At 40.7% G+C, this 25,062-nt stretch overlaps 2 protein-coding genes across 2 annotated transcripts; one reads left to right on the top strand and one right to left on the bottom strand.

Moving 5' to 3' along the window:
- Positions 1-1,184: 1,184 nt before the first annotated feature.
- LOC100376977 (5'-deoxynucleotidase HDDC2-like) lies at positions 1,185-21,486 on the bottom strand. Its single transcript, XM_085507792.1, has 6 exons — positions 21,315-21,486; positions 13,577-13,704; positions 3,443-3,545; positions 2,819-2,887; positions 1,647-1,785; positions 1,185-1,322 (listed from the first exon to the last, which is right to left on the bottom strand). Exons 1-6 carry the CDS (start codon positions 21,369-21,371, stop codon positions 1,231-1,233), a joined length of 588 nt encoding a protein of 195 aa, XP_085363918.1. The 5' UTR covers positions 21,372-21,486; the 3' UTR covers positions 1,185-1,230.
- LOC100377130 (small ribosomal subunit protein bS1m-like) lies at positions 21,481-23,961 on the top strand. The gene is made up of 2 exons (XM_002736417.4): positions 21,481-21,939; positions 22,540-23,961. Exons 1-2 carry the CDS (start codon positions 21,515-21,517, stop codon positions 22,673-22,675), a joined length of 561 nt encoding a protein of 186 aa, XP_002736463.1. The 5' UTR covers positions 21,481-21,514; the 3' UTR covers positions 22,676-23,961.
- Positions 23,962-25,062: the final 1,101 nt, after the last annotated feature.

Genomic DNA, 25,062 nt, shown 5'->3' with positions numbered 1-25,062 from the left:
TGATTTTCAAAGTCCATATTCACCAAACAAGCAACTGTGATGGCCTAAATAGCTGCGCTGTTTCAGCAGAGCCATGCAATAAGGGAGAGCCATGCATGAGGAGAAATCAACCAAGTGTTCTTATGTCACAAAAGGAACTACTGTAATCTAATAGAGGTCCACCACAGGTACACCTAAAAATTACTTGCATGTACAGTTCTACTCTCATCTTCGATGACAGAACTAAAAAAAGTCAGTATTGTAATGTCTATGGGTTTTAGTGATTGTTTTGTTAGCAAACGGCTGTATTCCCATAGTGCATCTCAATTGCACGTGTAGGATTCTGTTATGCATGAAATTAGATGTAAAAACGGGTCGTACAGTTGTTAGGTGGGACAAACTTTTTTGGGGGGGTGGTTCATGCTTAATACACATGGTGAGATTCACGCGATTTCAGCACCATAAAAAAAATTTAAGCTTCAAAATCAATTCAATTTTTGCAGAAGATCTGTGGGCACGCTCATCAGGCAGGTTATGAAAACAAAATTCCTGATTGTTACGATAGTCTTCAACTGTTTGAAGTGGAATTGTACACAATTTTAATAATGAGGATACTGCAAAGTATGCACGACGACAGTATTGGCAGAGATGGCATACTTTGTAATTGCCTTATTATACATCATGGGAATGCCGAAATCCATACCTTTTAGAACAGATTTTTAGGGCCGCTGTCGACAATGCACAGCCTGTCTTCTTCAAAATCGTTAAACCAAATGTGTTCATATTTGCAACAGATTCTTGGGATAGTCCTGTCAGATTTGTTCATTTCCTGATGACATCTTCAATTCTCTAGTTTTTGGTACAAAGTAATATTTTCAAATTCTTGTTTATTGATAGAGGACGCTTAAGCGTGTAATCATTCCTAATATGGTAGGATGAAAATACCCAGTGCAATACTGCAAAATACGCTGTAACTATGGTGTTATAGATGTATAATAATTAGTTTTATCTACCTTTTGTTTGAGATACAAGTGATTTCTATTGCACTCTACACAATGCAATCAGACAACGTATAATACAGAGGTGGGTGGAAAGTGGTCCAGAGAAACATGCACTAGTGATTCAGAAATATCGGCAAACTTGGTTAGTCCATGACTATAATTGGAGCAAGTCTTTATGATAAAAAACGGAAGTGCAAAACTGGGTAGTATCGTAAAGATTAATTTAATAGATAATTCAAGGTATATAAAATCAACTTGTGGAATCTGTCGTGTCTTTGGTTGAGTCTCTTAATGTGTTTAATTCTGCCACCCAAGTCTTCACCAGTGGATGCTGGAATTTACCTGAAATGAGGGTATAGAAAGAAAATGGAATTTCTTGCATTCATGAAATAATTTAAACTTGTCAATGAAGATAATTTAGTGAAGCAAGTGAGTGGAAATGTTTTTAAGTAATTGTTTCAACTCAATAGGATAGGAGGCTATCCCATAATGCACCATATATCTGAGGCTTCAATCAGTGTACTGTGAATGCATTAATTATTCAGAGTTTTAATTTCGCTAATTAAAATCCACTAAACTAAATATACATGAACATGTAAAATACCATTAAGAACACAGTGAATATGCTCAAAACATCAATAGTGATATTAAAGTACATGTAGTTACCTTTTGTGGCATCAAAAAATTCTTGAAGTTCACCATATCGTGCATTTTGTTGTTCGTATTCATGAGCTTGGAGAATCATTTCAAATCTGTCTAAATCTTTTACAAAATGTGCTTCTTTACTGGATTGGTATTCATATTCCTATAAAAATGATAACAAACAGCCTGTTGACAAAAATATTCACTAAATAAATCTGTCTACTGGTACATATAAAGTATCAAAGCAATTGGAATGGCCATTTTAAATAATGGAACAAATCTGACAGAGGTCCATTCACGGTACCTACATATCAAAGCAACTGAGCTAGTAGTTTTCATGGAACGGTGAACAATGAACAGTTTTCACTAAAATAAGAGAACTGAAGATATCACAACTTAAATAAACCTGGCTTAGTGCCAACCCCTACTTTTATGTGCTGTTAAACATCCATTCCTTCCAAAATGCTCATAAAACCTATTATGCAAACTCATAAACCATGGTAACTGTGTGCAAACTAGGCTTTATAATGACCTGTTATTAACCGTGAAAGGCAATAAATACTTCATTCCATATTCAGTTTACCATTCAAAAATTGCTAATTATTTTTTTTTTAAATCATGCCATTTTGTGCTGAAATCAATTCCAACAGATCGTACATCCACATTGTGTTACCATACAACATCATGGTGGAAGTTGCTTTGCACTGGGAGTTTGTGTATGCTTGAACACATTGGACAACAAAGATGATACACTTGAAGTACAATTTCAGTGCCATGCTAATTAACATATAGGTCAATACAAGGCATGGTCCAATGGTCACCTAAGCCAGGCCACCATGTTCAAGTTCAGGTCAAAAGTCTAAGTAGTACACAATTTACACAGAATAATATGATAGGCATGTACTATAGTCTACCACAAAGTTGAGATAACTACATAAGATCATGCAAGTTTACAATGAGCACCAAGTTTACATAACTGCATAGAGAAACACTGTCTGGGGGGTCACAATGCAATAATGTTTATACATGGCTATATGCAAATTCACACAATGCAAAAGTTCAGGTAAGCAGGAACAATTTGTCCATGACAGAGGTCAAGTACTCCAGAGTATTGGGAAAGTTACGGTCTTAAAGGTCAAGTAAATCCGCAATGACAGTCGATCTAATGTCTGTAGCTTACAATAATATACACATACCTCCCACAGATTATATAGCTCATTTCCTTGATCTAGACTAACTAGTCCTGACAATCTTTCCATTGCTTTCTGGAACAATACAAATGTCATAGCCTTGTAAGATATTATGTGATTTTAACACTGAGAATATTGAATAGATGAATTACCATGCAAAATTAGATATGTTAAATAAACTAATGTGCATCCATAAACCATTAGAAAATATACTTTTCTATGCCTAATGTTATACCACTATTAACTCATTATAAAAATCTTCCATTCTCATATAATTTAAATAGATTGTAATTTATTCACTATGTAAACTCACTAATTGCCGCTTGATTGCATTGATGATCCGTACTCTTGTGTATTAGTAAGCATTTGAGTGATGTGTCAAATGCCTACTAGTATATAAGAGTACGGATCATTTTACAAAGTCATCTTTTATCCCCATTCACAGAATAAGTCTGCATATATTACGTTGAAATTCTGATCATGTCTGGCACCCAGGTAGGTCCAAATGTAGCCAAATTAAATGCATTTGTGAGAAAAACAATAAAATTGCACGAAATGATGCACTAACATTTTGATAGGCATATGTTTGGTGATGAATGGGTTGAATACTATGTTAATATTATGTATTACCTTCTCTCGTCTGTGTTTTTCTTCTTTACTTATCCCATCTGTTGGTGCTATATCTCCCACAATGCACTCTGCCATATCATGTACTAAAGCTAATTTCATACAACTGGGAAATACACATAAATATACATAAATAGTTTATATCATTTAATATTTAACTGGAAATTGTAAAATTAATTTGAAATTACCAGAAAATGCGTTAATGGGGGACATTTATATCAAATGCATCATGGTAGGCCCAATTTATACCACAGGCACCATGGTGGGGCCAATTTATACCACAGGCACCATGGTGGGGCCAATTTATACCACAGGCACCACGATAGGGCGAATTAATACAATAGACACAATGGTAGGCCCAATTTATACTACAGGCACCATGGTGGGGCCAATTTATACCATGAGCACTCAGATTTATATCATGGGCATCTGAGTATAGTTAAATTTACAGCATGGCACTCACATAGGCAATGGGAGGCACCCTGGTAAGCTCAATTTACAGCATGGCACTCACATACATGTAGGCAATGGGTGGCACCCTGGTAGGCTCAATTTACAGCATGGCACTCACATAGGCAATGGGTGGCATCCTGGTAAGCTCAATTTACAGCATGGCACTCACATACATGTAGGCAATGGGTGGCACCCTGGTAAGCTCAATTTACAGCATGGCACTCACATAGGCAATGGGTGGCACCCTGGTAGGCTCAATTTACAGCATGGCACTCACATAGGCAATGGGTGGCACCCTGGTAAGCTCAATTTACAGCATGGCACTCACATAGGCAATGGGTGGCATCCTGGTAAGCTCAATTTACAGCATGGCACTCACATAGGCAATGGGTGGCACCCTGGTAAGCTCAATTTACAGCATGGCACTCACATAGGCAATGGGTGGCACCCTGGTAGGCTCAATTTACAGCATGGCACTCAGATAGGCAATGGGTGGCATCCTGGTAAGCTCAATTTACAGCATGGCACTCACATAGGCAATGTGTGGCATCCTGGTAAGCTCAATTTACAGCATGGCACTCACATAGGCAATGGGTGGCATCCTGGTAAGCTCAATTTACAGCATGGCACTCACATAGGCAATGGGTGGCACCCTGGTAAGCTCAATTTACATCATGACACTCACATAGGCAATGGGTGGCACCCTGGTAAGCTCAATTTACAGCATGGCACTCACATAGGCAATGGGTGGCATCCTGGTAAGCTCAATTTACAGCATGGCACTCACATAGGCAATGGGTGGCACCCTGGTAGGCTCAATTTACAGCATGGCACTCACATAGGCAATGGGTGGCACCCTGGTAGGCTCAATTTACAGCATGACACTCACATAGGCAATGGGTGGCACCCTGGTAAGCTCAATTTACAGCATGGCACTCACATAGGCAATGGGTGGCATCCTGGTAGGCTCAATTTACAGCATGGCACTCACATAGGCAATGGGTGGCACCCTGGTAGGCTCAATTTACAGCATGGCACTCACATAGGCAATGGGTGGCACCCTGGTAAGCTCAATTTACAGCATGGCACTCACATAGGCAATGGGTGGTACCCTGGTAGGCTCAATTTACAGCATGGCACTCACATAGGCAATGGGTGGCACCCTGGTAAGCTCAATTTACAGCATGGCACTCACATAGGCAATGGGTGGCATCCTGGTAAGCTCAATTTACAGCATGGCACTCACATAGGCAATGGGTGGCACCCTGGTAAGCTCAATTTACAGCATGGCACTCACATAGGCAATGGGTGGCACCCTGGTAGGCTCAATTTACAGCATGGCACTCAGATAGGCAATGGGTGGCATCCTGGTAAGCTCAATTTACAGCATGGCACTCACATAGGCAATGTGTGGCATCCTGGTAAGCTCAATTTACAGCATGGCACTCACATAGGCAATGGGTGGCATCCCGGTAAGCTCAATTTACAGCATGGCACTCACATAGGCAATGGGTGGCACCCTGGTAAGCTCAATTTACATCATGACACTCACATAGGCAATGGGTGGCACCCTGGTAAGCTCAATTTACAGCATGGCACTCACATAGGCAATGGGTGGCATCCTGGTAAGCTCAATTTACAGCATGGCACTCACATAGGCAATGGGTGGCACCCTGGTAGGCTCAATTTACAGCATGGCACTCACATAGGCAATGGGTGGCACCCTGGTAGGCTCAATTTACAGCATGACACTCACATAGGCAATGGGTGGCACCCTGGTAAGCTCAATTTACAGCATGGCACTCACATAGGCAATGGGTGGCATCCTGGTAGGCTCAATTTACAGCATGGCACTCACATAGGCAATGGGTGGCACCCTGGTAGGCTCAATTTACAGCATGGCACTCACATAGGCAATGGGTGGCACCCTGGTAAGCTCAATTTACAGCATGGCACTCACATAGGCAATGGGTGGTACCCTGGTAGGCTCAATTTACAGCATGGCACTCACATAGGCAATGGGTGGCACCCTGGTAGGCTCAATTTACAGCATGGCACTCACATAGGCAATGGGTGGCACCCTGGTAAGCTCAATTTACAGCATGGCACTCACATAGGCAATGGGTAGCACTCTGGTAGGCTCAATTTACAGCATGGCACTCACATAGGCAATGGGTGGCATCCTGGTAAGCTCAATTTACAGCATGGCACTCACATAGGCAATGGGTGGCACCCTGGTAGGCTCAATTTACAGCATGGCACTCACATAAGCAATGGGTGGTACCCTGGTAAGCTCAATTTACAGCATGGCACTCACATAGGCAATGGGTGGCATCCTGGTAAGCTCAATTTACAGCATGGCACTCACATAGGCAATGGGTAGCACTCGGGTAGGCTCAATTTACAGCATGGCACTCACATAGGCAATGGGTGGCACCCTGGTAGGCTCAATTTACAGCATGGCACTCACATAGGCAATGGGTAGCATCCTGGTAAGCTCAATTTACAGCATGGCACTCACATAGGCAATGGGTGGCATCCTGGTAAGCTCAATTTACAGCATGGCACTCACATAGGCAATGGGTGGCATCCTGGTAAGCTCAATTTACAGCATGGCACTCACATAGGCAATGGGTGGCACCCTGGTAAGCTCAATTTACAGCATGGCACTCACATAGGCAATGGGTAGCACTCTGGTAGGCTCAATTTACAGCATGGCACTCACATAGGCAATGGGTGGCATCCTGGTAAGCTCAATTTACAGCATGGCACTCACATAGGCAATGGGTGGCATCCTGGTAAGTTCAATTTACAGCATGGCACTCACATAGGCAATGGGTGGCATCCTGGTAAGCTCAATTTACAGCATGGCACTCACATAGGCAATGGGTGGCATCCTGGTAAGCTCAATTTACAGCATGGCACTCACATAGGCAATGGGTGGCATCCTGGTAAGCTCAATTTACAGCATGGCACTCACATAGGCAATGGGTGGCACCCTGGTAAGCTCAATTTACAGCATGGCACTCACATAGGCAATGGGTAGCACTCTGGTAGGCTCAATTTACAGCATGGCACTCACATAGGCAATGGGTGGCATCCTGGTAAGCTTAATTTACAGCATGGCACTCACATAGGCAATGGGTGGCATCCTGGTAAGTTCAATTTACAGCATGGCACTCACATAGGCAATGGGTGGCATCCTGGTAAGCTCAATTTACAGCATGGCACTCACATAGGCAATGGGTGGCACCCTGGTAGGCTCAATTTACAGCATGGCACTCACATAGGCAATGGGTGGCACCCTGGTAAGCTCAATTTACAGCATGGCACTCACATAGGCAATGGGTGGCATCCTGGTAAGCTCAATTTACAGCATGGCACTCACATAGGCAATGGGTAGCACTCTGGTAAGCTCAATTTACAGCATGGCACTCACATAGGCAATGGGTGGCATCCTGGTAAGCTCAATTTACAGCATGGCACTCACATAGGCAATGGGTGGCACCCTGGTAGGCTCAATTTACAGCATGGCACTCACATAGGCAATGGGTGGCACCCTGGTAGGCTCAATTTACAGCATGACACTCACATAGGCAATGGGTGGCACCCTGGTAAGCTCAATTTACAGCATGGCACTCACATAGGCAATGGGTGGCATCCTGGTAGGCTCAATTTACAGCATGGCACTCACATAGACAATGGGTGGCACCCTGGTAGGCTCAATTTACAGCATGGCACTCACATAGGCAATGGGTGGCATCCTGGTAAGCTCAATTTACAGCATGGCACTCACATAGGCAATGGGTGGCACCCTGGTAAGCTCAATTTACAGCATGGCACTCACATAGGCAATGGGTAGCACTCTGGTAGGCTCAATTTACAGCATGGCACTCACATAGGCAATGGGTGGCATCCTGGTAAGCTCAATTTACAGCATGGCACTCACATAGGCAATGGGTGGCATCCTGGTAAGTTCAATTTACAGCATGGCACTCACATAGGCAATGGGTGGCATCCTGGTAAGCTCAATTTACAGCATAGCACTCACATAGGCAATGGGTGGCATCCTGGTAAGCTCAATTTACAGCATGGCACTCACATAGGCAATGGGTGGCATCCTGGTAAGCTCAATTTACAGCATGGCACTCACATAGGCAATGGGTGGCACCCTGGTAAGCTCAATTTACAGCATGGCACTCACATAGGCAATGGGTAGCACTCTGGTAGGCTCAATTTACAGCATGGCACTCACATAGGCAATGGGTGGCATCCTGGTAAGCTCAATTTACAGCATGGCACTCACATAGGCAATGGGTTGCATCCTGGTAAGTTCAATTTACAGCATGGCACTCACATAGGCAATGGGTGGCATCCTGGTAAGCTCAATTTACAGCATGGCACTCACATAGGCAATGGGTGGCACCCTGGTAACTCAATTTACAGCATGGCACTCACATAGGCAATGGGTGGTACCCTGGTAGGCTCAATTTACAGCATGGCACTCACATAGGCAATGGCTGGCACCCTGGTAGGCTCAATTTACAGCATGGCACTCACATAGGCAATGGGTAGCACTCGGGTAAGCTCAATTTACAGCATGGCACTCACATAGGCAATGGGTAGCACTCTGGTAGGCTCAATTTACAGCATGGCACTCACATAGGCAATGGGTAGCACTCTGGTAGGCTCAATTTACAGCATGGCACTCACATAGGCAATGGGTGGCACCCTGGTAAGCTCAATTTACAGCATGGCACTCACATAGGCAATGGGTGGCACCCTGGTAGGCTCAATTTACAGCATGGCACTCACATAGGCAATGGGTGGCATCCTGGTAGGCTCAATTTACAGCATGGCACTCACATAGACAATGGGTGGCACCCTGGTAGGCTCAATTTTCAGCATGGCACTCACATAGGCAATGGGTGGCACTCTCGTAGGCTCAATTTACAGCATGGCACTCACATAGGCAATGGGTGGCACCCTGGTAAGCTCAATTTACAGCATGGCACTCACATAGACAATGGGTGGCACCCTGGTAGGCTCAATTTACAGCATGGCACTCACATAGGCAATGGGTGGCACCCTGGTAGGCTCAATTTACAGCATGGCACTCACATAGGCAATGGGTGGCACCCTGGTAAGCTCAATTTACAGCATGGCACTCACATAGACAATGGGTGGCACCCTGGTAGGCTCAATTTACAGCATGGCACTCACATAGGCAATGGGTGGCATCCTGGTAGGCTCAATTTACAGCATGGCACTCACATAGGCAATGGGTGGCATCCTGGTAGGCTCAATTTACAGCATGGCACTCACATAGGCAATGGGTGGCACTCTGGTAGGCTCAATTTACAGCATGGCACTCACATAGGCAATGGGTGGCACCCTGGTAAGCTCAATTTACAGCATGGCACTCACATAGGCAATGGGTGGCATCCTGGTAAGCTCAATTTACAGCATGGCACTCACATAGGCAATGGGTGGCACCCTGGTAGGCTCAATTTACAGCATGGCACTCACATAGGCAATGGCTGGCACCCTGGTAGGCTCAATTTACAGCATGGCACTCACATAGGCAATGGGTGGCACCCTGGTAAGCTCAATTTACAGCATGGCACTCACATAGGCAATGGGTGGCACCCTGGTAAGCTCAATTTACAGCATGGCACTCACATAGGCAATGGGTGGTAGGCTCAATTTACAGCATGGCACTCACATAGGCAATGGGTGGTAGGCTCAATTTACAGCATGGCACTCACATAGGCAATGGGTGGCACCCTGGTAAGCTCAATTTACAGCATGGCACTCACATAGGCAATGGGTGGCACCCTGGTAAGCTCAATTTACAGCATGGCACTCACATAGGCAATGGGTGGTAGGCTCAATTTACAGCATGGCACTCACATAGGCAATGGGTGGTAGGCTCAATTTACAGCATGGCACTCACATAGGCAATGGGTGGCACCCTGGTAAGCTCAATTTACAGCATGGCACTCACATAGGCAATGGGTGGTAGGCTCAATTTACAGCATGGCACTCACATAGGCAATGGGTGGTAGGCTCAATTTACAGCATGGCACTCACATAGGCAATGGGTGGCACCCTGGTAGGCTCAATTTACAGCATGGCACTCACATAGGCAATGGCTGGCACCCTGGTAGGCTCAATTTACAGCATGGCACTCACATCGGCAATGGGTGGCACCCTGGTAAGCTCAATTTACAGCATGGCACTCACATAGGCAATGGGTGGCACCCTGGTAAGCTCAATTTACAGCATGGCACTCACATAGGCAATGGGTGGCACCCTGGTAAGCTCAATTTACAGTGTGGCACTCACATAGGCAATGGGTGGCACCCTGGTAGGCTCAATTTACAGCATGGCACTCACATAGGCAATGGGTGGCACCCTGGTAGGCTCAATTTACAGTGTGGCACTCACATAGGCAATGGGTGGCACCCTGGTAGGCTCAATTTACAGCATGGCACTCACATAGGCAATGGGTGGCATCCTGGTAAGCTCAATTTAGAGCATGGCACTCACATAGGCAATGGGTGGCACCCTGGTAAGCTCAATTTACAGCATGGCACTCACATAGGCAATGGGTGGCACCCTGGTAAGCTCAATTTACAGCATGGCACTCACATAGGCAATGGGTGGCACCCTGGTAAGCTCAATTTACAGCATGGCACTCACATAGGCAATGGGTGGCACCCTGGTAAGCTCAATTTACAGCATGGCACTCACATAGGCAATGGGTGGCACCCTGGTAAGCTCAATTTACAGCATGGCACTCACATAGGCAATGGGTGGCACCCTGGTAAGCTCAATTTACAGCATGGCACTCACATAGGCAATGGGTGGCACCCTGGTAAGCTTAATTTACAGTGTGGCACTCACATAGGCAATGGGTGGCACCCTGGTAAGCTCAATTTACAGCATGGCACTCACATAGGCAATGGGTGGCACCCTGGTAAGCTCAATTTACAGCATGGCACTCACATAGGCAATGGGTGGCACCCTGGTAAGCTCAATTTACAGCATGGCACTCACATAGGCAATGGGTGGCACCCTGGTAAGCTCAATTTACAGCATGGCACTCACATAGGCAATGGGTGGCACCCTGGTAAGCTTAATTTACAGTGTGGCACTCACATAGGCAATGGGTGGCACCCTGGTAAGCTCAATTTACAGCATGGCACTCACATAGGCAATGGGTGGCACCCTGGTAGGCTCAATTTACAGTGTGGCACTCACATAGGCAATGGCTGGCACCCTGGTAGGCTCAATTTACAGCATGGCACTCACATAGGCAATGGGTGGCACCCTGGTAAGCTCAATTTACAGCATGGCACTCACATAGGCAATGGGTGGCACCCTGGTAAGCTCAATTTACAGCATGGCACTCACATAGGCAATGGGTGGTAGGCTCAATTTACAGCATGGCACTCACATAGGCAATGGGTGGTAGGCTCAATTTACAGCATGGCACTCACATAGGCAATGGGTGGCACCCTGGTAAGCTCAATTTACAGCATGGCACTCACATAGGCAATGGGTGGCACCCTGGTAAGCTCAATTTACAGCATGGCACTCACATAGGCAATGGGTGGTAGGCTCAATTTACAGCATGGCACTCACATAGGCAATGGGTGGTAGGCTCAATTTACAGCATGGCACTCACATAGGCAATGGGTGGCACCCTGGTAAGCTCAATTTACAGCATGGCACTCACATAGGCAATGGGTGGTAGGCTCAATTTACAGCATGGCACTCACATAGGCAATGGGTGGTAGGCTCAATTTACAGCATGGCACTCACATAGGCAATGGGTGGCACCCTGGTAGGCTCAATTTACAGCATGGCACTCACATAGGCAATGGCTGGCACCCTGGTAGGCTCAATTTACAGCATGGCACTCACATCGGCAATGGGTGGCACCCTGGTAAGCTCAATTTACAGCATGGCACTCACATAGGCAATGGGTGGCACCCTGGTAAGCTCAATTTACAGCATGGCACTCACATAGGCAATGGGTGGCACCCTGGTAAGCTCAATTTACAGTGTGGCACTCACATAGGCAATGGGTGGCACCCTGGTAGGCTCAATTTACAGCATGGCACTCACATAGGCAATGGGTGGCACCCTGGTAGGCTCAATTTACAGTGTGGCACTCACATAGGCAATGGGTGGCACCCTGGTAGGCTCAATTTACAGCATGGCACTCACATAGGCAATGGGTGGCATCCTGGTAAGCTCAATTTACAGCATGGCACTCACATAGGCAATGGGTGGCACCCTGGTAAGCTCAATTTACAGCATGGCACTCACATAGGCAATGGGTGGCACCCTGGTAAGCTCAATTTACAGCATGGCACTCACATAGGCAATGGGTGGCACCCTGGTAAGCTCAATTTACAGCATGGCACTCACATAGGCAATGGGTGGCACCCTGGTAAGCTCAATTTACAGCATGGCACTCACATAGGCAATGGGTGGCACCCTGGTAAGCTCAATTTACAGCATGGCACTCACATAGGCAATGGGTGGCACCCTGGTAAGCTCAATTTACAGCATGGCACTCACATAGGCAATGGGTGGCACCCTGGTAAGCTTAATTTACAGTGTGGCACTCACATAGGCAATGGGTGGCACCCTGGTAAGCTCAATTTACAGCATGGCACTCACATAGGCAATGGGTGGCACCCTGGTAAGCTCAATTTACAGCATGGCACTCACATAGGCAATGGGTGGCACCCTGGTAGGCTCAATTTACAGCATGGCACTCACATAGGCAATGGCTGGCACCCTGGTAGGCTCAATTTACAGCATGGCACTCACATAGGCAATGGGTGGCACCCTGGTAAGCTCAATTTACAGCATGGCACTCACATAGGCAATGGGTGGCACCCTGGTAGGCTCAATTTACAGCATGGCACTCACATAGGCAATGGGTGGCACCCTGGTAAGCTCAATTTACAGCATGGCACTCACATAGGCAATGGGTGGCACCCTGGTAGGCTCAATTTACAGCATGGCACTCACATAGGCAATGGGTGGCACCCTGGTAGGCTCAATTTACAGCATGGCACTCACATAGGCAATGGGTGGTAGGCTCAATTTACAGTGTGGCACTCACATAGGCAATGGGTGGCACCCTGGTAGGCTCAATTTACAGCATGGCACTCACATAGGCAATGGGTGGCACCCTGGTAGGCTCAATTTACAGCATGGCACTCACATAGGCAATGGGTGGTAGGCTCAATTTACAGCATGGCACTCACATAGGCAATGGGTGGCACCCTGGTAGGCTCAATTTACAGCATGGCACTCACATAGGCAATGGGTGGCACCCTGGTAAGCTCAATTTACAGCATGGCACTCACATAGGCAATGGGTGGCACCCTGGTAGGCTCAATTTACAGCATGGCACTCACATCGGCAATGGGTGGTAGGCTCAATTTACAGTGTGGCACTCACATAGGCAATGGGTGGTAGGCTCAATTTACAGTGTGGCACCAAAGTAAGCCATTGATTGCACTCAGATAGGACCAATTTATATCATTGGCAATTAAGTATGACCAATCTACAGCAACATTAGACTCCATATATAATAGTGTGATATTCTTGGAAATAAACTTGTAATAACACTTGTTTGTCATCTGTGATACTTACTGGGTTCTATTTAGATTGTCTTTATTGTCATCTACAAGTAATGACATCATTGCCATTCGATACATATGATCAGACACACTCTCTACATTCTGGATTCCTTTCAGTACCCAGCCAGTTCTCTTGACTTGCTAGCAACAAACAAACAAACACACAGTAAGATCACTTCAAATCTTAAAATATATGAATGAAATACATTGTTGTCATAGTTACAATGTTAACATAGAGAATTTACACAACTGGTCAATAGATTTATCAATATTTGTATAATAATGCACTACACGGGACACAATCAGGAAAAACAACACTGATGAAACCAAATGAAATGAACAATCAAAGGTGTGCAATGAGTTGCATCAAATTCTGTCATTTTGAATCCGTCAAACATTATGTAGATGTGAGTTTTTCACATGTGCGTATAATTTTGCAAATACAGCATAAAATCTAGTTACAATTAATCATTTTATTATTAATCAGCAGTATGTGAACTTATTTGTTTCAATTGAAATTTTGTTAGAAAAAGGATGAAATGATACACATAAAATACCACTTTAGCTGCGGTTCTCATCAAATATGAAAAAAAATATATTTTGTTTGAAGCCTTTGGCACACCAATAATTTTGTACAATATAACATGTATGGTATTCTTAGTTTAAGATCGAATTCGACGAGTATCATAACATCTACATTCAATGTAAAGCATTTTCTATTAAGATTACCGGGGCAGTCAAGATATGCACACTCGACTCTTGAGTTGTTTTATGTCCTTCTGTTTATGAGATTAATTTTTAGGAAGGGCATTGACCGTGTCAGATTGTCAGCATTTAACACTATCATTCAACTGGATGTTGCATAACACAACTTTAGGATTGAACACAAGGTCAAGGCAAAGTAATCTTAGAGAGAGAACCGATCCCAATACTGTTAATAGAATGAGTAATCAAAATTGAGTAGCAGAAAAAAAATGTAACTATTTCATCATGATGGCCTAATTAATTTTGGATTTGTAGCCCACTGTCACAACAGATTTAAATTTATATGACTATTTATATAATTTATACTGCAAAAGGAAGCCAATCACCCGCATCATACTTGCATTTTACAAACAAATGACTAAGGTAGGTTACTATTACAGTATAACATGTAAACTTTTGAAATATTTTTGTTGCATCAGTGTTTAGATACAACCACCACCTGCTGTTAGTGATATTGCATTTCAGCTTTTCACTATTCAACCTCTAGATTTTAATCGGCAGCTTTGCGACTTCGGGATAACTTGCAGTCAAGAATGTGGTAGGTCATGGGGTCAACTACTGTTAATCTTCGGTAAAATGCAGCAAGCCATGCATGGCACAGTTACTGTTACTTACAAATTTTAAGATATATAGTTTTGTTTATAGTAATTGTATAGTTTGAACATAAACATGCCAGAGCTATGGATCCAAAAGCTGATGCTTGATTACGATTATTTTTTAACATTAAAATGATTGACATTCAGTTATCTTGTATCTAATCATCTAACGAGTACCAGTACTTGTCCATATTGAAAGATATTGCTCTGGAACAGTATTAATTAAAACAAAATGGCAACCGATCCGCAATTTTGAATCGTAGATATATATATCTACAGCAAATACCATTAGAGAAAACCACCTAATGGGTCATTAATATATTTTTTTTTTTTTACATTATTTCATGTAACTGTATTGTAGTAGATTTTAGATATCTAACTTGTTATGTTTATTTTAACACCTTTATTGCATTTCATGAACCAAAATAGATATGTAATTCATTCTACAAGGTTGTAATAAAGAATTATCTTATCTTATCTTATTTATTACATGTTGTATAATGAATATATAAAATTTCAACACAATCAGTCAAAGCATGTCAGAGATATGGCACCAGAACTGAATTCATTAAAACAAAATGGATGTCATTAGGCTATTTTGAATCTGAAAAATAAAATGATGTGCATCAAGATCCCATAATGTCCAATGTATGTACCAAGTTTGAACAAAATTTATCTGTAAACAGCTGAGATCCGAAAATGTTTGATTTTGATCATTTTTCAGCACAAAATGGCTGCAATTCGGCCATCTTGAATCAGATTGTGAAACAAATTGATGTGCATACCAGTATGTATAATATTACATATGATGTATGTGTGAAGTTTGAATGTAATCGGTAGAGGCATGTCTAAGATATAGGTCCGGATGCACACACGGACACACAGAGGTTAATACATTAGTCCCTGTTTTTAGACTGCATACAAACAGAAACTAATAAAAACTAGAATTTTGGAAACAGTTCCAATATACCCAATATTACATTTCCATCACTTGGCGAATGAATCCACTCACACATAGTAAACTTCCTGTGGAAGTTGTTTGGCCGGAACTGGAAATATTCCGTTATACCCTTAAGCCTCTGGCTAAAATTTGGTTTTATTACGTGTTGGTTGGTTGGTTGGTTGAGACATGCAGCTGGCATTTTAGGATTTGTCTTGTCTCATTGTCTCATACTTTTTTAGCACAGAGTTGATTTTACTGAAATTAATATTTTTAATCATGTTATTTCATTATATAGAATTTCTTTCTTATATAGGTTTGAGGAAGAAATGTTTTTTATTCTTAACTCTGTTGGTCACAGACTGGGCAGAATCCATCTTCAGCATTAATGTTATTATATCTGCTCTTTTCAATTTGAGAGACATGAGCACGTATTCTGAGTTTTGTCTTAGCAGCACTAGTCAAATATTTTTCATATGCAAATTTTGTTTTTATTTTTTAAGATACTCATACAAAAATGCATTTTCTGTTTCCTGATGTCATTAATCCATAATAATGGAGGACAGATTTTCAAATATGAAGTGGAAGATGTGATTGACTAAATGATACTGTCACTAAACACCATCAGCCAGTGTTTGAACAAAACTCAAATATGTTAACAACCACATTATATTATTATTTCAACTCTGACTTGGTAGCCACAAACTTGAAATTGAACTGGGTAGATGCAGAAAATCAAAAACTCCAATTGAAGATAGACTCTGCAAAAAATAAAACTTTTTAGAGGATAAAATCCACTTTCTAACCTCTTGTGTCATTTACTGAAAGGAAAAGAACAAAATATATTTTGAAGGCAGAACTCCAGAAGGAGTACCTACACTTTATGCAATTTTTTTTTTAAATTATGCTAATTTATTCATGACGTAGCAGTTTCTGTGCTCATGAATATTCATTAATTTGTGGATCAATACATTCTAAAAGGGGCGATATATTATTTTTGGGGGAAGAGTTAGAAAGGGGGATTAGCAATCCTTAGCGGGTCCATAGAAAGGAAAGGACCCATTTGGAGAGCAGCATTGATCCTCGTGTCTGTTGTTGCACGTGACCTGCAGCTGTCAACTGTGTTCGTACTTCGACGACTTCGACTGGCTTCCATGTGAGGTAGTTTCTTGTGTTCTGTTTTTCTGACTTGAGTTCTTGATATACAGAAGTTGCTGTTTATGTTTTTTTTTTCTTTCATATCTTGTCTTGTAGGAGTGTCCTGTCCATGATTCGAACTTGCAATCTTTGAGTTCCCAGCGCACTGTCTTGTCCACTGTACCACGAGTGTCTTCACACAAATGATAGGATTTAAGTCTTACTTATAAGATCAATGTTTTCACTAGCATTCAAAAATCGTACTAACTGTACTGGATTCGAACCAGCGATCTCTCACATTGCCTACATTGTACATATCCACTGAACCATATGGGTATAGTCATGCAAATGAATGATTTGTTTGGGGGACGGTCGATTCGTCCCAAATCACATTCGTCCTAAGTCATTTCGTCACACAAGTCGATTCGTCCCAAGTCGATTCGTCCCACAAGTTAATTCGTCCCAAAGTCGATTCGTCCCACAAGTTGATTCGTCCCAAAGTCGATTCGTCCCACGCACTGTTTTTGCCGACGTTATATACAAATACACCTTATATGCAACGTAGAGTTATTAGTTAATAAAAACAAATACACCTTACACGCAACGTACAAGTTATTAGTTAATAAATACAAATACACCGTACAAGTTATTAGTTAATAAATACAAATACACCGTACACGCAACGTAGAGTTATTAGTTAATAAAAACAAATACACCTTACACGCAACGTACAAGTTATTAGTTAATAAATACAAATACATCGTACATGCAACGTAGAGTTATTAGTTAATAAATACAAATACATCGTACACGCAACGTACAAGTTATTAGTTAATAAATACAAATACACCGTACACGCAACGCAGAGTTATTAGTTAATAAATACAAATACATCGTACATGCAACGTACAAGTTATTAGTTAATAAATACAAATACACCGTACACGCAACGTAGAGTTATTAGTTAATAAATACAAATACACCGTACATGCAACGTACAAGTTATTAGGTAATAAATACAAACACACCTTACATGCAACGTAGAGTTATTAGTTAATAAATACAAATACACCGTACATGCAACGTACAAGTTATTAGTTAATAAATACAAATACACCTTACATGCAACGTAGAGTTATTAGTTAATAAATACAAATACATCGTACATGCAACGTGGAGTTATTAATTAGCGTGTCAGTAACAGTTGGCATAGAAATTGACCCTGCTCAAGATCGTAATGCTGACCAAAAATTAAATAAATTGGACGAATGTGAATTGGGACGAATGTGAAATGGGACGAATGTGAATTGGGACGAATCGACTCGTGGGACGAATGTGAATTGGGACGAATCGACTTGTGGGACGAATGTGTTGGGACGAATGTGAATTGGGACGAATTGACTGTGAATCATTTGTTTTCATATTTAGCTTTATTGCAAATTAGTGTTTGCGAAAAAAGACTAGCAGGCATGGGAATTGAACCCGATCCTCCTGATCACTGTGTAGACAACTGAACCACAAGACCACAATTGATTGACTGGATGTGTTTGCATTTGATAAGACTATATAGTGTGTATATATATAGAAATACAACATATTTCTATTATTGAGTTACAATTGTCCAAAAATTGCCAATTTTGTGTTTTTACTTGTGTAAACTATATGCATGCCATAACCCGTTAGTGTTCATCTTGCCAATTGGGTGTTTGCCATTTGCGTTTGCGTTGCCCATACCTGACCCGACCCCAACTCTAATGCCAAGACACGTTCCTGTTTATAATTGCTCAATAATGATACTCTGTTGTGCACTGTCTGCGGGTAAGTTGCATTGATGTCAACTGATTAAACAAGTCGCGTTTAAGTAATTTCCACTATTAACAAGTGGTTAAATTGTGACAATAAATGTGTGGACAAATATTTGAGATTAATTTTGGTGTAGACAACTCTCGTTTAATTATTTTACACCATTACAAGTTGTTAAATTGAGAGAATAAATGTCTCAACAAATATTTAATACTTATTTTGGTGTAAACAACTCCCGTTTGATTAATTCTCACAATTACAGGTTGTTAAGTTGAAAGAATAAATGTGCGGACAAATATTTTAGACTTATTTTGGTGTAGACAGCTCTCGTTTGATTAATTCCCACAATTACAAGTTGTTAAATTGAGAGAATAAGTGTGCAGACAAATATTTTAGACTTATTTTGGTGTAGACAGCTCTCGTTTGATTAATTCCCACAATTACAAGCTGTTAAATTGAGAGAATAAATGTGCGGACAAATATTTTTTAGACTTATTTTGGTGTAGACAGCTCTCGTTTAATTATTTTACACCATTACAAGTTGTTAAATTGAGAGAATAAATGTGCGGACAAATATTTTAGAGTTATTTTGGTGTAGACAGCTCTCGTTTGATTAATTCCCACAATTACAAGTTGTTAAATTGAGAGAATAAATGTATGGACAAGTATTTGAAACTTATTTTGGTGTAGACAACTCTCATTTGATTAATTCCAACAATTACAAGTTCTTAAATTGACAAAATGAATGTATGGACAAATATTGACCATTATATTTGTGAGTAAATACCTGTTGTTTAATTAATTTCCACCTCTACAAGGTTGAGAGAATAAATGTGTCGACAAATATTTGATACTTATTTAGGTGTAAGAACTCGTGTTTGACCAACTTCCACCATTGCAAGTTGTTAAAATAATGAAATAAATATACTGGTATTATTGGATATTTGATTTAATTGTGAAACTTTCTAACAAAATGTTAACTGCTGGCTTCGAACCCTCAATCAACAATTCCGCAGACACAGTATAAATTCCACACCACAGAAGATATTTGTCTGTTGCTTGAATTGTTTTCGTAATATATATACCTTGACTTGGGTCTAGTTTATCTCTTGTCACAATCTGGAAACTGTTGAACAAATTGCGCGTCTTCCAGTTTAAGACGTAAGTTATTTTATTATTCATTCATTCAGTTTTGTATGGTGGAGTTTTGTGAGGTTTATTATTTTTTCGCGACGTTCTTTGTTTACTTGTTTACGGTTTGAGAGATTTCAGTTTATTTGATTTACGTTTTTATAGTAGCTCTGAGCGGGACTCAAATCCACTGTCTTTTCAAGCTAATTTTGTTTTATTTTGATGGCACGCTTGTGTACCACGCCACGACGTTGGTCGTTGAGTGGTGTTCATTTTTCTAACTACTCCAGTGTTCCGATGAGTTGAACGGAAAAGCCAAATCGATTGCTGGTTTCTAATTGCTTCGGTTCTGGTGAGTGTGTATCTCGTGTGATTCGAACCCATGTCGTTTGTATTGGGCGTTTTTTCATTTCCCATGTTGGCTACCCTGCAATATGCAACCACTTCCCCGTTTTATTGTGATTTTGAGTGTTTAATGATGTCTTCCTCACCCGTCACGCCATGACCCAGTTTCAACCACACGGCCATTTTGCAACACAGTGCGTGACCCTCGGCGTCACCCGACTGACTATATGAGCGTTCTGTTCAACTGTTAAGCTAGGATTTATTATCGTTATTATCATTATATTGTCACGTGATTTGTTTTACCTTATGTGTAATGTCTTAAGTATCTTTATTGTAATTTGTATATACCAATTCATATATACAGAGGAAAAGCCGCCGATTGAAGGTCATGTATTTTGTGACGTCACCAATCCGTGTGTAGGTACGGCTAAGTTCTAGATCCGTGCCCTTCAATTCATTAACTTAGACCTGTTATTACATTTCTGAAAGTCTCACTTGCCAAATGCAGCAGCCTCTTTTATGTTTAACTTTTTATTATCATATGAGTGATTGTTTGTTGTCGTCCATGTCAACTTTTTACTTTTTCGACTTCTTCTTGAAAACCACAATTCTCATTGCTTTGATATTTGGTGTATATGTACCATGGGCAGAACTCCATAAGATTTGTTCATTTCGTGATGATATCTTTAATTCTCTAATTTGGATGAATATTTTTGTAATTTTTGGTAAAAAGTTATATATTTTTGACTTCTTGTTGAAAACTTTACGCATGTGCAGTGATTGTTATTGTACGTATTAAAAATTACCGTCATTTGGGTTAACCAAAAATTAAGTCTGTGTTCTTGCGCAAGATGCTATAAGTACGACGTTCAGACGTCGTCTCCCACTTTCTATATTTACAGGTAATAGTAAAACAGTGCGAGTTGTGAGCACCCCCCCCCCCCATTACCGGCTTAGCTCACGTGGCAATAATAAAGTCCGATGAAATGTGATTGCCAACTTTATGAAATTAATTATTATTTTATATTACTAACCTTTAGCTGTCCAATCAATGAGAAGAATTCCAACATTTTCCTAACCTCTGAAGCCATGACATCAGTCGTTAATGTTGTGTTGTGTTGTATGCCACCAGTGTGTTGTTTTCCAATGCCGACCTGATGACCTCTGACCGAACTGACAAGCAGAACGTTTTGTAAGTTGCCCTCTGATTGGATATTTTGTTGAGCACGACAAAATGGCTGCGCCCATGCTGCGGTGCGGCTTTGAAAGTTTCCCTCGGATATTAGGCAGAGCTCTGTCCCGAAGATCATTTTCATCGACGAACGGGAACGATTCCGACCAAACGGAGAATGAACAAACTGGCAGTGATGGAGGACTTGCCAACAACGACACTGTCGATACGCAATCAAAAGTAACAGGTTTTGCAAAAGCTTTTGTGAAACATGCAACAATACTAGATGAACCACCTCCAATGGTGGAGCCTCCAAGGTCCTTTGCCAGTATGTTCAGGAATTCTACTCTTGTCCACATCGGGGATGGTAAAGATGCCGTTGTCATCGGGAAAATATTTCACGTTGTTGGCGACGATTTATATATAAATTTTGGTGGCAAGTTTCACTGTGTTTGTAAAAGGCCAAGTATTCCCGACATTGATCCGCGGTAAGTGTTGATGTCAGTAGCTAGATGTCAGTAGCTAGCCGTCACCTGTCCGCCATGCCTCGGCATTGGTGTAATTTGATGGTGTATGGGGGTGCCCTTCTTCAGCAGCATGAAGAACGTTGACCTTTCTCTCTAGAAGAGTTGTGCTATTACAATTTCTTCAAAATGATGGGGATTGGGAGAATGGTAATTAGTTCTTCTAGGTCTAGATTTGGGCAAGTGATTGATGAGTGGAGTGATCACTCTTCTTAAAAAGTAAGGTCTGGTATACTTACATGTATGATTGTTAATGAACTTGCTTAATTAAACCATTTTCAACAATTTTTCTAATAATGGTCTGATTTGTTGACATGTTGTTTCATTTTTCACATACAGTATTTCCTTAAGACAGGATGTAAATTTTAACAATTATTTACATAACCACACAATGAATCATTAATTCTGGTGACTTGATTTCAATTAGCATATTTTTATTTTCTTGGTAATATACCAATGTGTTCTCACTGAAATGCACTAAAGATGACTGTACATCACTGAAATGTACTAATTCTGTGCTATTGTCATATTCCACTGCTTATTCTTCTCTTCTCTTAATCACAGGAGATTTCATCGTGGTGTGAAAGTTCGTCTACGTCTTCACGATTTGGAACTTGCTCAGCATTTTATTGGTGCTACTCATGATATCTCTCTCTTAGAAGCAGATGCTACACTACTTGGACTTGCAGATAAACAATGAGAAAATAGAGTACCAAATAACTGTACAGATACGAGACTTGTAATTGTAGACTGGTACTATAAGTGTTTATAGGAACACGCTTTAAGTAATGTTGGAATATCTAGCAGGATGCATTGTCAATAGTGTAAAAGACTTTGGGAGAATCCTGTTAAACACAACTGAAAAAAACCACTGATATCAGAATACAGAGTGAAAAATGCTTGTTTTACATCAGTTTTTTTTTACTGCAAAGCTACACTCGTTTTGATAACGTCTTGGGTGTACCTCATTATGTTTGTGTATAAGTGTTGTTCAAGTTGATCTACTATGTAAAAGACAATAAATACAATATTCCACTTCTGTTCACTACGATATCCATCATTATGTATGAAATCATATCATTCCAGTGATGGAAAAACATAGTTTGAGATTCGCAAACGCAAAAGTATTTTTTGGATATGTACTATACACATTTAATCCAAGATCTATGACTTGATGATGGTCAATAATTTAAATGAAGTAAGTATTTCTCAATGCCATATTCTCCTCAGAAAGATCATCATTTTGACATTCAGCTATGAATAAATTCATAATCAAATGAATCGTTTGATTTTTGCGGCAGACATTTGATCCCCCACCTTTCGTGCAATACGCAAGATCTTGAAGTGGACAGAAAATCACAGATTTAATGGTGACCAAATTCTCACTCTGACAGCTATTTTGATTTGACTTTTGGTTAAAAATTACAATGACACTCATTAGACTTGTTACAGTTTGCACTAGCAAGGACAAGTCAAGATGTGACACGGTCTTTGTTCATTTTGCAATTAAAGTTTGTACACATGTACTATACACCCCATGATACATCTTTACTTTGTGAATGCATTCATTCAAAACATACATGCATGTCAAATATTATAGTTTATGTATCATAATTAAAATCTATCCATGAAGCCTAAGTTCTAGATCCCATAATGCCTTGGTATGCTTCTACTAGTGTACATGCGTATGGCTCTGGAAACCCTTTCTTTAAAATAAGATAGCTGCCAATCAGCCATTTTGAATCAAAGCTGTAAAATGAAATGAAGTCGTCAATGTTCCGTGAAGTACCAAGTTTGAGTTAAATCTATCTATGCACCACTGATTTGGTCATTTTGATTTGTTTTCACATAAGTACAAATGCTGCATTGTGGGATATGTGTTGTATATGATGTATGAAATGGCCTCCATCTTGAATTGAATAGCGAAACAAATACATTTGTATAAAAAACAAGAACTAATAAAGTGTTTACAGGATTTTGTTATGACTGTCTGCTTGTAAAAGAATCATACGATGAATAAGTGATTTGCTAACATTTTGCTGGCTATGTCAGTTTGCAATGTCATAGAAACCTCAAGAATTATTTTGGTTCTACATCAAAGTTTTTCCTCACGGTTTCTATTGTGTATTTCGATGCAAAAGCTGCTACAATAACAAAGATTTACAAGATGAGAATATTCAACTCTTTTAAGATGCATTGAAGATGAAAATTAAAGTCGCTCGAATTTCAGGATTATTTTCCATATATAATATTGCATGAAGTACAACTAAATAGACTTTAGAAGCAAATAGCAATCAAGATTTCACTGAGCGAAAGGCCACAGTTGTTTTTGTTTCTCGAATAGCGTTATTCTCTTCAGTCATTGTGTCTATTGATACAAAAAATGGATGCAAAGATGGAGAGATTAGACCACTTTTTGGGGAGCAAAAACAAATCTTGTATATTTGTTCTAAACAAGGTCTCGGCGGCCGTTTATGTCAAAGGTCAATAGCAAATCATTATTTAGATGTCACTTGTACAGAACGTAAGGCTACTCGTTAACAAATCATGTGACATTACTTTTGAATATTGTGTCCCATGCAAACCTTTCATTATGAAGTTTTAATAAAATTGGCATGCTGAAAAAAACGGTTCATGATTTTGTTTTTCTTGGAGGGGAGGGGGGCAAAACAAAATCTGTCGAAGAATGTTGGAGAAATGATTAGGGGCACAATAAAATAACACCAACATGGCTGCTAGTCAGCCATTTTGAATATAAAAAGACCTGCATCAAAATTCAATCTATGTACAAAGTTTGAACAAAATCACGCATGACTGAGACCGGTTCTGAAATGGTGAAAATGTATGATTTAAAATGGCTGCCATTTGGCCATCTTGAATAGGAACATTACACAAATGTTCATAGAGTCCATAAACGTCAAAGGTCGGATTACCGCCAAACAAACACGACATTTGTTTGTGTCGCGGTATACCCGGCTTTCGCTATTTATACACTCTCATAATGTTTCATTTTATTGGAAAAACAACAACAAATAAACAAGCTCAATAAAATAAAAACACATTATTAGGCCACACCGACTTAATTTT

This window comes from Saccoglossus kowalevskii, chromosome 14, assembly GCF_978046115.1.
Source record: "Saccoglossus kowalevskii chromosome 14, keSacKowa6.1, whole genome shotgun sequence".
Classification (NCBI taxonomy): domain Eukaryota; kingdom Metazoa; phylum Hemichordata; class Enteropneusta; family Harrimaniidae; genus Saccoglossus; species Saccoglossus kowalevskii.
This window is presented reverse-complemented; position numbering and strand designations above follow the sequence as displayed.

What these genes read in the sequence shown, in the direction of transcription:
- LOC100377130 (XM_002736417.4), top strand. Translation starts at nt 21,515, where the DNA reads ATGGCTGCGCCCATGCTGCGGTGCGGCTTTGAAAGTTTCCCTCGGATA. An exon ending in ATTCCCGACATTGATCCGCG is followed by an intron (nt 21,940 to 22,539) that starts GTAAGTGTTGAT and finishes TCTTAATCACAG; the next exon opens with GAGATTTCATCGTGGTGTGA.
- LOC100376977 (XM_085507792.1), bottom strand. Translation starts at nt 21,371, where the DNA reads ATGGCTTCAGAGGTTAGGAAAATGTTGGAATTCTTCTCATTGATTGGA. An exon ending in AAAAACACAGACGAGAGAAG is followed by an intron (nt 2,888 to 3,442) that starts GTAATACATAAT and finishes GTATTGTTCCAG; the next exon opens with AAAGCAATGGAAAGATTGTC. An exon ending in AGCTATATAATCTGTGGGAG is followed by an intron (nt 1,786 to 2,818) that starts GTATGTGTATAT and finishes TCATTTTTATAG; the next exon opens with GAATATGAATACCAATCCAG.